This window comes from Elephantulus edwardii, unplaced genomic scaffold, assembly GCF_000299155.1.
Source record: "Elephantulus edwardii isolate Elephantulus edwardi_28Jun2011 unplaced genomic scaffold, EleEdw1.0 scaffold00106, whole genome shotgun sequence".
NCBI classification, from domain to species: Eukaryota; Metazoa; Chordata; class Mammalia; order Macroscelidea; family Macroscelididae; genus Elephantulus; species Elephantulus edwardii.
This window is the reverse complement of record NW_006399856.1, coordinates 5,224,128-5,236,357: the sequence shown is the minus strand read 5'-3', so window position 1 is coordinate 5,236,357 and position 12,230 is coordinate 5,224,128. Positions and strand designations below refer to the sequence as shown.

General features: G+C 38.3%; 1 protein-coding gene across 1 annotated transcript in view; it reads right to left on the bottom strand.

Annotated features, from left to right (window-relative positions):
* The window catches only part of ABCA12 (ATP-binding cassette, sub-family A (ABC1), member 12), a 224,601-nt gene that overhangs the window by 7,293 nt on the left and 205,078 nt on the right, over positions 1 to 12,230 (bottom strand). Inside the window, exons 45-50 of the mRNA XM_006891919.1 lie at positions 10,630 to 10,834; positions 9,189 to 9,298; positions 8,366 to 8,507; positions 5,926 to 6,060; positions 3,174 to 3,277; positions 915 to 1,007 (exon numbers count right to left, since the gene is read on the bottom strand). Coding sequence (XP_006891981.1) covers positions 915 to 1,007; positions 3,174 to 3,277; positions 5,926 to 6,060; positions 8,366 to 8,507; positions 9,189 to 9,298; positions 10,630 to 10,834 — 789 coding nt within the window. The remainder of the gene's footprint in view (positions 1 to 914; positions 1,008 to 3,173; positions 3,278 to 5,925; positions 6,061 to 8,365; positions 8,508 to 9,188; positions 9,299 to 10,629; positions 10,835 to 12,230) is intronic.

Below are 12,230 nucleotides of genomic sequence, written 5' to 3'. Positions count from 1 at the left end.
CCATACTGCTTTCCACAGGGGTTGCACCATTTTACACTCCCACCAACAGTGAATCAGGGTTCCAGTTTCTCCACAACCTCGCCAGCATTTGTAAAGGTTAAAGTGTCTAATCTATATATCTAATCTGTATCTATATCTAATCTCTATCTCTATATCTATCTACCTATCTATCTATCTATCTATCTATCTCTATCTTGGCTTATAAGAATGTAAGGTTGTTATACAAATGAAAGTAAAAAGTGATATTTAGCATGGCCCCTGTGCAAGAAGGATACACAAATTTGTAAAGTGTTCCATATTTTAAAAAAACCCAGAAACAAAAACAACATAATGTCCTAAAGTTTGGAGCTAATACACATGTCTCTAAATTAATATACACTGGCCAATCATAAGCTATTAATTTAATTTTACATTAATATAATGTTTATGTTTATTTCCTTAATTTTTTATCGACAAGAAGGTTTCTAGCATGCTTAACATGTTAGATAGGTTGTGTCTGAGCAAATGGCAAATGAACGCACTAGATAAAATGAGTGCCTTCCTGGGTAAGCCAGGGTCTAGTTTGCTCTTGGGTGAACTAGATGGGAAATCTTGTGAGTGATTCACAGCTTCTGAAAACCTTGATGATCAGACATGAGTGGGTTCCCACTGGATGGCAAAGGGGGAGTAAGTGAGTTTGTTCCTGGATATATATGAGTATTTTGGCATTGGGTGATTATCATCATTACCTTTATGCTTCCTAGGATGTTGTGTTACTAACTTATAAAATATCAAACTCACACTCAAAAAATATGTAAATTTAAGATGCATCTGTAATCAGCTTCATAACAATGTAGGCATTAATCCTTAAAAATTATTAAAGCACCATTAGATCTCTTGCCTCACATGATGTGTAAAACAATAGAGTCCTTCACCTGCTTTTGATGTGCTGCAAGGATCCGATGCACTGGAACCTTCCATTCACCATGATGGCCAGCCTGGTACAGAGAGCTTCACATTCTTCCATACTGAAAGACAGAGCAGAGTCACGTTTGCATTTGAGACACTGAACACTGGGCTTTGGTTTATAACTTTCAGCTTGCCTGTTTCATTACAGTACTTTAGAAATATTGTTATAGTTCCTTAAAATGTCTTTTCCCATGCTGGAAAACAACAGTGTTGATGTTCTTATATGTTGCCAAGTAGATTATGACTTACAGCAACCCTATGAACAATGATTCTAAACCCTGTCCTATCTTGGGCTATCGTCACCATCTCTGACATATTTGAACGCATTGTTATAGTCACATCTTTTGAGGGTCTTCCTCTCACAACATGTAAATGAAATGTCTTCAGATAAGGTTAATTACTGCTTTCTGTACATACTTGATATATTGAGAGAGTATGGATATAGGATGCATCCCGGGCATACACCTTTCTTGATTTTTAATCATGCAGTGTTTCCTTTGCTCTGTTCTGACAACTGCCTCCTGGTCCAAGCACAGATTTCACATAAGCACAATCAAGTGTTCTGGGATTCCCATTCTTCCCAGAGTCAGCCACAGTTTGTTGTGATCTACACAGTCACATGCCTTTCCATAGTCAATGAAACACAGACATTTTTCTCGTACTTTTTGCTTTCTACTGAGATCCATATAACATTTGCTATCATTTCACTAGTGCCACAGCCTAAACTCAGCCTGTACAGAAGAGTCCAGAGAGGGCTATCATGCTTGGGACGGTGGAGGGACAGCATAAGAGAGGAAGACCCTGGATGAGATAGATTGACTCAGAGACTGGGGAAGTGGGGGTAGGTGCATCGGAGACAATGAAATTGGCTCAGGATAGAGCAGGGTTCGGAGCTGTTGTACTACGTAGCTATGAATGGCATTTGACTTAAAGGCACATAACAACAATAATACATATTTGATGCTATCTCACCTGGAATGTATTCTGTCAAACAAATTATTTCTTTAATCCTTTGACTCAAGGTCTATCTTTGCTAAAAAAACAAAAAAACAAAAACAAAACAAAACAAAACAAAACAAAAAAACCCAAAACCAAAAAAAAGCCCAGAATACAAAAATCCAACCAAAAAAAAAGCCGAGCTTTTTCATTATTACAGCTGTATTCCATATCATGTTTTTACATTTGTAACTAGTTGATTATACAAGCTCTAATTTCATAGTCTATGACAATGAGAGAATTCAAGCATCTAAAGAGTCTATATAACAACAACAACAACAGTTAATGAAAATTGAACAATTAGCTCCAGATTATTTAGTGTACTAAGAGTAAAGCTGGGATATAAACATGTCCCTTAATTGTAAACAAACGTGCTATGTTTTGGGCTATATGATAATTACAGTGCAAAGGCACATTTAATATGAAGTACAAGATAAGCACCATATCCTAAAAGAAGTCCCGCTAAGATGCATTGTTGACACTTATGATTGGAATCAGGGGTTCTTTTATGGAGTGGGGACAGTTGAGCTACTTGTTAGAGGCTTGTTAAGATTGAGAGTAGGAACCTTGGTGGCATGGGGTGTAGGTAGAAGACTCAGCTGTTAACTGAAAGGGATGGTTCAAATCTTCCAGCTCAGCAGGAAAAACATGGGCAGCCTGTCTCCATCTGTAAAGATTTACAGCCTCAGCAACCCAATGTATGTTCACATTGATACTGAGTTAGAATCAATCGCATAGCAATCGATAGGTTTTCTTGATGGTGGATGGAGGCCTTTAGGGAGACATAGATGACGTAAGAAGACTGTAAAAATCATGACCAATTTTACAACATTGCATGGGCCCTGTTTAACACTCAGCGGCTAAACAAAAAGTGGTTTAAACCCACCTGCAAGTTTTTTGGGGGTAGTAGACCTAGCTAATTTATATCTCCCTTAAAGACTATGGCCAACAAAAAAACCTCTATGGGGCATTGAGTTCTACTTAGATCAAAAAGTCACTGAGTAGAAATTGACTCTATTGGCACCAATCAACAATCACTGCCACTCACAAATTCACCACAGCTGAATTTTCCTTTGCCCTGTCTGACTTGGTCTTATGGCTAGAAGTAGAACAAACTTTAGTAAAATTGTGAACATTAACTGCTACAGACATTATACAAAATGACCTTTCCCCTTCTACTGTCAGAATTGTTTGTGTCATCGAATTTCAAAGTTCCCACCCTCAGTTACCTGTGAGAGGTAAGGATTACGGAACATTTGTTCTGTACTTCTTCTGAAATGATCCTCCAGAGGTGCCGTTTGGACTTGGGATCCATCCCAGAGCTGGGTTCATCCTTAATAGAAAGTTACAAGAGAAATAGATCAAATGACTTCCTTTCTAATGAGGTTCTTTGCATGAATCATTGAGTCACTTCCCTAGAACAGAAGTCATTTTGTGAAGCCCTGTGACTAACTTATACTTAATAAGCTTCTTTCTGCTGCTGTCAAAAAGCTCCAAATTAATCATCTAAAATTGTCAATCCATTGAAAAGGAGTCTCAGTTAACTTGGTACCTTGTTACCTCATGCCCGTCCCTGATATTCCTTTGAAAAAAATTCTGCTTCACTTACTGGCAAAAGCAAAGGTTTACGTTTAACACTACCTTGTTACACACACACACACACACACACACACACACACACACACTCTTTCTCTCTCTCTCTCTCTCTCCCCCTCTCCCCCATCTCTATTTCTATCTATCAATCCATCTGTCTTCTAACTAAAAATTATTGTTCCACTGTTCCTAATAGCAGCATTTGGAGTATGAATGAAAATACACTATGTAAAGCTGAAAGAACACAATTTGCTGTGTTGTTATATATGTTCAAGATATGTTTTTAGTTTTATACTATCAATTGAAATGTAATCCAGGGAAAGAAAAGCAAGATTTTTAGAAACTGCCAAGGAGAAAGCTAAAAATGACTATTTACAAATGATGTTTTTCAGTGTTGCTCAGTCTTGAGATTAGAAAAGCATCAAAGGATACTCTAACCAGACTGTAGATCTAAAGAAATGATAAAACAGAAATGACTTCCAAGTCAAGATGAGAAAAACAAATGAAAAGAAAACTGTGACAGCAGATAAGCCCATTCAGCAACAGGAGGCTTGTTTTTTGTAGAAAGGATTTAGAGTAAAATTTGAAGAAAGGAATGAGTATTAATTGGGGGAAACAGCCAAGGATATGCTGATATGTTGCCTCTGCTCCTGTTTGCCACTTATGTTGTTGTTGTTGTTAAGTGCCATCGAGTTGCCTGTGACCCAGCGACCCTGTGTACAACAGCCCTAAATTCTGCCGTATTGTGTGCCACCCTTACCATCTCGGACACCCCCCATTACCCCATTCCAACTTATAGAAAATGTTTATGAAAGAAAATACCTGTATTTTTGGTTCAGTTCATTAATAATAATATTTGCCTCGTGCTTTTAACATTTGAAAGTGCTTTACATCTATTATCTCACAGGGGTGTCTGAAGATTGCTTTGTTTACTTGAAGGTACACTTCTATTAGAGAATTCCATTATAAGCACTGACTGGCAGGGCTGTAACATGTAGTAAGCCTTTGATACTATACAGAAATATATGTCGTGCATTGGTCTATCTAGGCAGCTGAAGTGATTTGATCTACCGTGCAACTTAATCCAGAGCATAATGTGGCAATTTTATTGTTGGCTATTTATTCCATATTATTAATGCTCTTTCTGAATTTAGAAGTCCTCAAATAAAGAGGACCTTCTAAAATAAAGGCAAGATTCATTCTCTGAAAAAAAGTACCTCTCACAAAAGTTTACCTGGGAGCAGAATTCTGCCTACTAGAATATATTTATATGTTTGGTGATCAATTTAATTTCTCAATTATTAACCAAAATAGTAATATGTCTTATGGATTGAAATGTGTTCCCACTCAAATGTGGATCTTAAATCCTTACTTATTACTCTATACCTGTGGTGGTTATAATCCCACTTGGAGATTTGTGTTGTTACTGTGTGAATGAGGCAAATTTAGTGTAAACTGTGTCTGCAGTCAATCTTTTTTTACCCGTAAAAGGATAAGCAAGCATAAACAGAGGAGAAGATACACATCACATGATAGCCAAGAAACCTAGCAATCTAATCTGAAAAGAGAAAGAAAATTTCCTTAGAACAGACAGAATGTCTTTCCTTAATTTGGTCTCCTAATTTCAAACTTCGAGCTTTGAAACTATGGGAAAATAAATTGTAGTTTGTTAACGTCATCCTCATTTATTTATGGTACATCTGCTATATTATTAGGTGATGTTGAGTTGAATACAACTGATAGCAACCCTATGAACAGTTGACCCGAATCCTGCCCTATCTTATAGCATTCAATATACAGATAAGTGAAAAAATGCACAATGTGGTTTTTTCCTTGCTTCTGAAAGATGCAGCTAAAACTGAGTGAGATGTTCTTGATTACGTTCCACAAAAATGTGATTAATATTTTTTACTAAAAAAGAATTGAAAATTTTAGTACAATGCATTATACTAACATTTATCTATCCTCTGTAGTAGAGGTTGGAAAATACTACTTCATCTTATTGGTTACTAATAGGGGAGGGTAAAAGAAGACAGTTCTTCAATATTAGGAGTAAAATTTTACCTACTTCTGTAACCATTTACTCATTTAAATACCTTGAATTACTGTCCATTCCCAAGACATCCCATGACATTCAGCTAAATGTTTTGTTTGCAACCCCTGAGCCACAGCTTCAAGAAGAAATGTTCTGAGGATGGATTGTCATAGTAACAAATTATTTTCTTATAATAATTTCCCATAATGAGCTAGTGTACAGGAAGTGCTTTGCACCAAAGCAAGGACCCAGTAAGACCTCCGTGTTCACTACAGTAATGATGAAACTTCACCCACACAACTAGATCTGTGGTACTAATTTTTCACGTCTTTTCTACAGAATGGTTCTCTTACCAGCAACAGAATGGAAGGCTTGCCTATCAAGGCCAGTGCCGTGGATACTTTTCTTTTTGTGCCGTAACTGCACAGAGCAGTCGGTCTGTCCTTGTAGGGCATCAGGTGGAGTCTCCTAAGGAGTTTATGAACAGTCTGCGGACCAGAAAAGAGAGAGAGATTGACTTTTGCTAGCCAACCCTTAATGCACCAACTTGAAAAAAGACATCCATTTGTGAAAAGAAAGTTTTGTAATGAAGAAATATATGCCCCCAAATATAAACCACTTCAATTCAACATAGATTTTATTTTTCCCCCAGAGGACCACTTAAAATTTAATAGTTCACTTACAGAGATAAAAGCAATCCCGTAGAGATTCATTTTGAAATGGGATTTTTCTCTTCCAAATGTGTATGTTCAGTGTGTGTACAATTGTGGATTTTTCTTTTCTGCTGTATTACCACATAATTCTGTTGTAAAGCCTTTAAAAGAGATAAAACTCAACACTTCTCAAGGCAGGAATCACCATTGTTTCATCTTTCTTCTTACTGAAGGGTAAACTCTCAGAAAAGCGTTGTTTTTATGTGCCATCGAGTTGACTATGACTACTATTACCCTATGAACAAGAGCTCTGAACCTTGCCCTCTCCTGAGCCAGCTTCACCATCTCTGACACACCTGCTCAAATTGCCACTGTCTCTGTGTCAACCCATTTCATCCAGGCTCTTCCTCTCCTGCCTGTCCTGACCCTCTGCCCTTCCAAGCATCATGTCATTCTTCAAGGACTTATCCCTCCTAGCAACATGGCCAAAGGCTGTGAGACAGGGTTTAAAAATCCTTGTCTACAAGAAGCAACCCAGTTTCACCCTTTCCCATAGACATAGTGTGTATTTAAAACTCTTGTGTCAGGCTGTCTTCTTGAGGGTCTTCCAGGTTTTCACCAACACACTGTCCACGATCGAATGATCTTTCCTAATGATATGTCCAAAGCACCTGAGGTGAAGCCTCCCTATCCTCAGTTCTCAGGAGCACTCTGCCTGTATTTCTAAGATTGGTTTTATTCTTCTGGAATCCATGGTGTGAATCTATGGTGAATTATCTTCCATAATTCAAAGACATCGGCGCTTTTTCAGTCTTCCCTACTAATTGTCCTGCTTTTGCATACATATGTCATGGTGACATATAGATGAAGTAATATAAGTCATGCATACCTTACTTCTCAAGGTAATATGCTTGTTTTGTTACACTTTCAAAAGATTCTTTTTTGCAGGAGATCCTCTGAATGTGATACATCATTTGATTTCTTGAGTTCTTCTTCTATAGACGTTGCTTACTAGTCAAAGTAAAATGAAATCCTTGACAATTTCCATTTTTTTCTCCATCTGTTATGTTTCTTATTGGTCCAGTTGTGAAGCTGTTTTTATTTATTTTGTTTCTTTTTTTTAGCTGTTTTTATTTTAATGTTGATATGTGATGCAAACAGACGGCGGTATATTTGATTTTGAGTGCTTGGTGTCTTCTTGCCTTTCATTAAGCAAGGTCCTCGAGGGAGTGACCTGCATAGTGCAGTTGATGGAGTTAATGGATCTTCCTGCAACCCTGATGCCGTGTTCTTCAAGTATCCCAGTGTAGCGTATTGATTGACTAAAACGACCCTGATGTACATTTTTCCTCATTTTAAAATCAGCACTGTTCCTGTGTTCTTCTTGAAGAAGAACTAACTGCCTCTTGGTCCACAGAAGTGTTGTGCATAAACACAATTAAGTATTCTGGAATTTCCAGTCTGTGCAATGTTACCCATAATTTATTGTGATCCACACAGTTGACTGCATTCCGATTTGATACTAAAACTTTACCCTCTTAGCTTAGGAATTATAGCTTCTGAGGCTTATTTCTGTTATGAAGGAACACTAGCTGAGAGTGATATCCTAGATGGATGCATACAAAAGTTCCCCAGGGTCATGAAAATAAGGAGACTTCCCCTAAGACTTTGCCATTGATTAAAAAGGCTAAGAGTTGAAGGTAAGTGCAAAGATTAACAAAATTAAAATGAATGCTATTTTCCTTGGGCATTTTGCAGCTCATTCCAAGTTTTACTACTTACTTGAACTCTAATGCATGTACAAGCCTCACCAACTAACAGTTGACTAAGAGTCAAATTCAAGTGTGTGATCTTCCACTTGATCTACCTCATTGATATCAAGGCAGAATCGACTCCCAGATGCCTTTCTGATAGATGATTTCTGAGGCTGTGGATTGCATAGGAGACTGTCTATTTAAAGAGTATCTAAAGCTGTGTCCATGGGATGTCGATTTTATATATACACTGGGGCTAAGATAACAGCTATTATCATTACACACGCCATCATTCTCTAGACATTAGCTTGGTCTTCTGGGTGAGTGTGTGGGTACAGAAACAATAAAGGTTTTCAAATGGACTAGTGTTTCAGATGTGTACTCACCTCCTTAATGTCTTTTTCTGGAATTCCATGTATCCTGGCGTAGAAATACAAATGTTCTTCCACAGTTACCAGGTCATCTAAGGCATCTTCTTGAGGGCAGTAGCCAACTAATGAGCTGTGAGAGTCAACATGACCCAGAGATCTGAAGGCAGAAGAAGAAAAATACAAATGAAATTCAAATTACTGGACAACAAAAGCCATTGAAGTCAGATCCAGTCCTATTCACAGCAACGCTTTGGGCAGAAAAGAACTGCTCACAGAGTTTCCAAAGCAGTGAATCTTTGTGTAAACAGGGGCCATGCTTATCTCTCATCCAGTTGCTGGTGAGTTAGAATGAATGCTTTAATTATTAAACCACCAGGGTTCCTAAATTTAGGAAAGTGGCTCAGTTTTGGCCATGGCAGGTAGTTTTATCAAATCAATTATTTATGGAGTTGATTCTGACTCATGATAAATTCATATGCTTTAGAGAAAAGTTCCATGGAGTTTTCAACAGCTGCTTTTTCAGATGGTGACTTGACTTCTAAGGTGCCTCTGGGCAGACTTGAACCATCAACCTACTGGAATCTTAATGTGTTATCTGTTTGCACAACCCAGAGACAGTGATTCTGATAGGGGCAAATAATAAAGGCACAGTAATGGGTAGAAGAATTCAAAATAACTCCATCAACACCACACACTTACAGGTCTAAAACTGTCCTTTCGCTTTTATGTAACTCCCCTCCAAAGATTTAGTAACAGAACTTTAAAATAATACTGAGAAGTCCATTTCACTCTTTTGATTATACTGAGCTCTCTAAGTTTCGGCATTAGTTTCTCATACCCCGTCTTATTTCTGATCAGAATGTTTCCACTTGAAGGAATTATATCTCCAGTCAGCATCTTGAAGATTGTGGTCTTTCCTGCTCCGTTCACCCCAAGAAGGCCAAAGCACTGGTTCAGGGCAAAAAGAAAAGATATAAGCCTTAATCCAAACCAAAGATGTACTGCTATAATATCTGCTTCCTATCTCTCCTTGGCTGAAAGAAATCACCAAGGAGAAGAAATCAATGGAATTATTCCCCAACACCGTAGTTCTCTTGTGGCAGACTACTGAAACATTCTCCTTTAAAACTAATGGAATGATACGTGTGTGTGTGCGCGCGCGCATTTTAACTACCGAGCATTTTCAGATATTTACATACATGAGACATGTTTTATATAAGATGTAACAGTGCAGACCTATGTGCCATGGTAAAACACCCTCCAAGTAAGATTCTCTAACCTGACAAAGTAATTATATTTATAGATTTCACATTATTCATACAAAATCACAAGTCTCCTGAATAAGCTACTGAAGCAATAATTCCTTTATGCTGTCACATAAATTTAATACGTTTAGTTTGCAGCTCTGCTCAGAAAACGGAGGGGGAAACCCTCATTCGCTCTCTCCTTTCAAAGCTGCCTTAATATTGCCTCGGCGAAAGTGGCAAGAATATAAATGACAGTTCCACTACCTCTCCTCTGCAAACTAATTTCTTTAAGCTGCCCTTTCAGGAGGACTGAAAAGTGAAAGTCGAGGAGAGCACCCTGAGCAGGCGTCTGAACTGGGAGTCACCTCAGAGAGGACAGCAGCTGGAAGACACTTAGGCTGCGACATGCGGTAGCAGTTGGTGAGACTCCTTGCCAAGCCGACTGACTCGGATTTACTAACACAAGGGCGTGTATGAGTTATGTCTCTGGAATTCATGGAGATATTTAGGGACAGACTACTCTTCTTTCATCAATATAGTATACTCTTTATTTCCAGAAAAAGAAAATTTGGGGAATAATCTAATTAATATTTTATCTTTGTCTTAGTATGTTCTTAGGGAGCTCTGGTAGCCTAGTGGCAGGAAGCTGTGCTGCAGTACTGAAGGCACGCGGTTCAAGGCCACCAGATCCTCTGTAGGAGAAAGATGGGCAATCTCCTCCCCTGCAATTAACTGCCTCTGAAAACCCGCTGGGTCGGTTCTGACTTTACAGTACACAACACAGCATGATGCTCTTAGAGAGCGCAGATTATTTAGGCTGTAGAGAGCCATGCCATTGCTCACTCTAAGGCCATGCCGCCTTCATGGTTCAAATCCACCAGGGCCCCATGGAGAAAGATGGACAATCTGCTCATGTGATTTACAGGCTCAGGACTTGAGTGGAGGGTCAGCTATTAAGTTGGTTCTGACTCAATGGCAATGAGAGAGATACTGATCCAAGTGTATTAGAAAGAAAGAGTTTTGTTTTCTTACCTCTCCAGCAGGTATTCCAAGGCTGATGTTGTTGACAGCTATGATCTTTTTGTGGATAAGCTGGTAGGTCTTTGTGAGGCGATGGAGTTGGACCAAGTCAAATTCAGCAGCACCATTCTCAACTCTCAGTCTCTCAGCCCGAACATCTTCATCTTCTTCTATTGTCTCAATTATAGGTGAGGAGTTAAATTTTCTGAAGAAGAGTCTGAAAGATGGATTTTGCATCATGATTTTGAAATAACCACCATTCAATTCTGACGTGCTTCCATGGCTTCTTGCTTCACTGAAAGTGGACTAGGTTTTCCCAACATCTGTAATGCTATATGCTACTCAAATAACTGAGAAATCGGTTAAGCAATGTCCATCAGGTTTAGCATGCTATTTGGAGAACTAATTTTGCTTTTCATCTCTTCTGTGTGTAAAGACTCACCTCTCTTACTAATACAACCTGCAGGCTTCATTTCAGTCACAAAGAGATTAGGACAAGTGTGAAAGGCACATTCTAATAGTTAAGATCATTAGAAGACTCAACACCTCAAAACTGACGATCAATGGTCACCTTTAAAAAAATCTTCTCTATCCACCTCCTCTCATAAATAGGGTAAATGTTAATCCATAATCTTTATACTGTGAATCCGTCAAGTATTTCACCAATGCTTTAGATTTTAGCATTGCAAATTCACCACTAACCTCCAAAGTAAATCAAACCAAGTACAGTTTAAAAATTCAACAAATTAATCCAGGTCTTCTTACCAGAGTACCTCGTTGGTTGTTTTGTTTTGGTTTGGGGGTTTTTTTGTTTTGTTTTTTTTAGTGACACTATCACCCCTACCCCCCAACTTCAGCTTGGATTTTTTTTTCCTTTGGGTCCCCTCCATGCCAAAGTCTATTTGGAAAGTCAGCAGGTCAGCCCCGGAAATGCCTCTTATACCACTTTCTGGCATTGATTAATTTTTTTTATTGTTTCTCCAGGAACTTCAGATTATTTCTTAGTCTTCCCATGAGCATGACCTCCACTTTAAAACTACATCACCTAATGCCCAGTTTTATCATATTAATCTCCACTCAAAACCCTTAACTAGACCATCATTTTGTTTGTTGACTAAAAACCTAACAATAGCTCTTTAATCAAGCAATCAAGAGACACATCATTTCCCAGCTACCCTTTAAGCTTTAGCTACTATTGTTTCATTACACTTTTTCTCTGCTCTAATCAATTTGTACTAATCCTTTCTTAAGTGTACCTTAAATTTTTCCCTACTTATGTTATTACCTTATCTTTCTTGATTTCTATATCATTTCAGTACTACTTTTCAATAGGTAATATAGAAGACACCATGATTGAACTGGTACTGAAGATGGAGGCTTGGTGGTGCTGAGATTAAAACACCCAGATGCTAGCCAAAATTCCTCGACCACTCTGCACAGAGCTAGAAATATTTAGCAGTTTACTTTCATAATGATTTGCAGCCCTGACAATCCTATGAAGCAGTTCTCTGTCCTATAAGGTGCTAAGGGTGGAAACAAACTTGATGACAGTGAGTTTGATCTTTGGCTTTGGAAACAGAAAGTGAAAAGAACACAATTGTGCATGTCCTCCT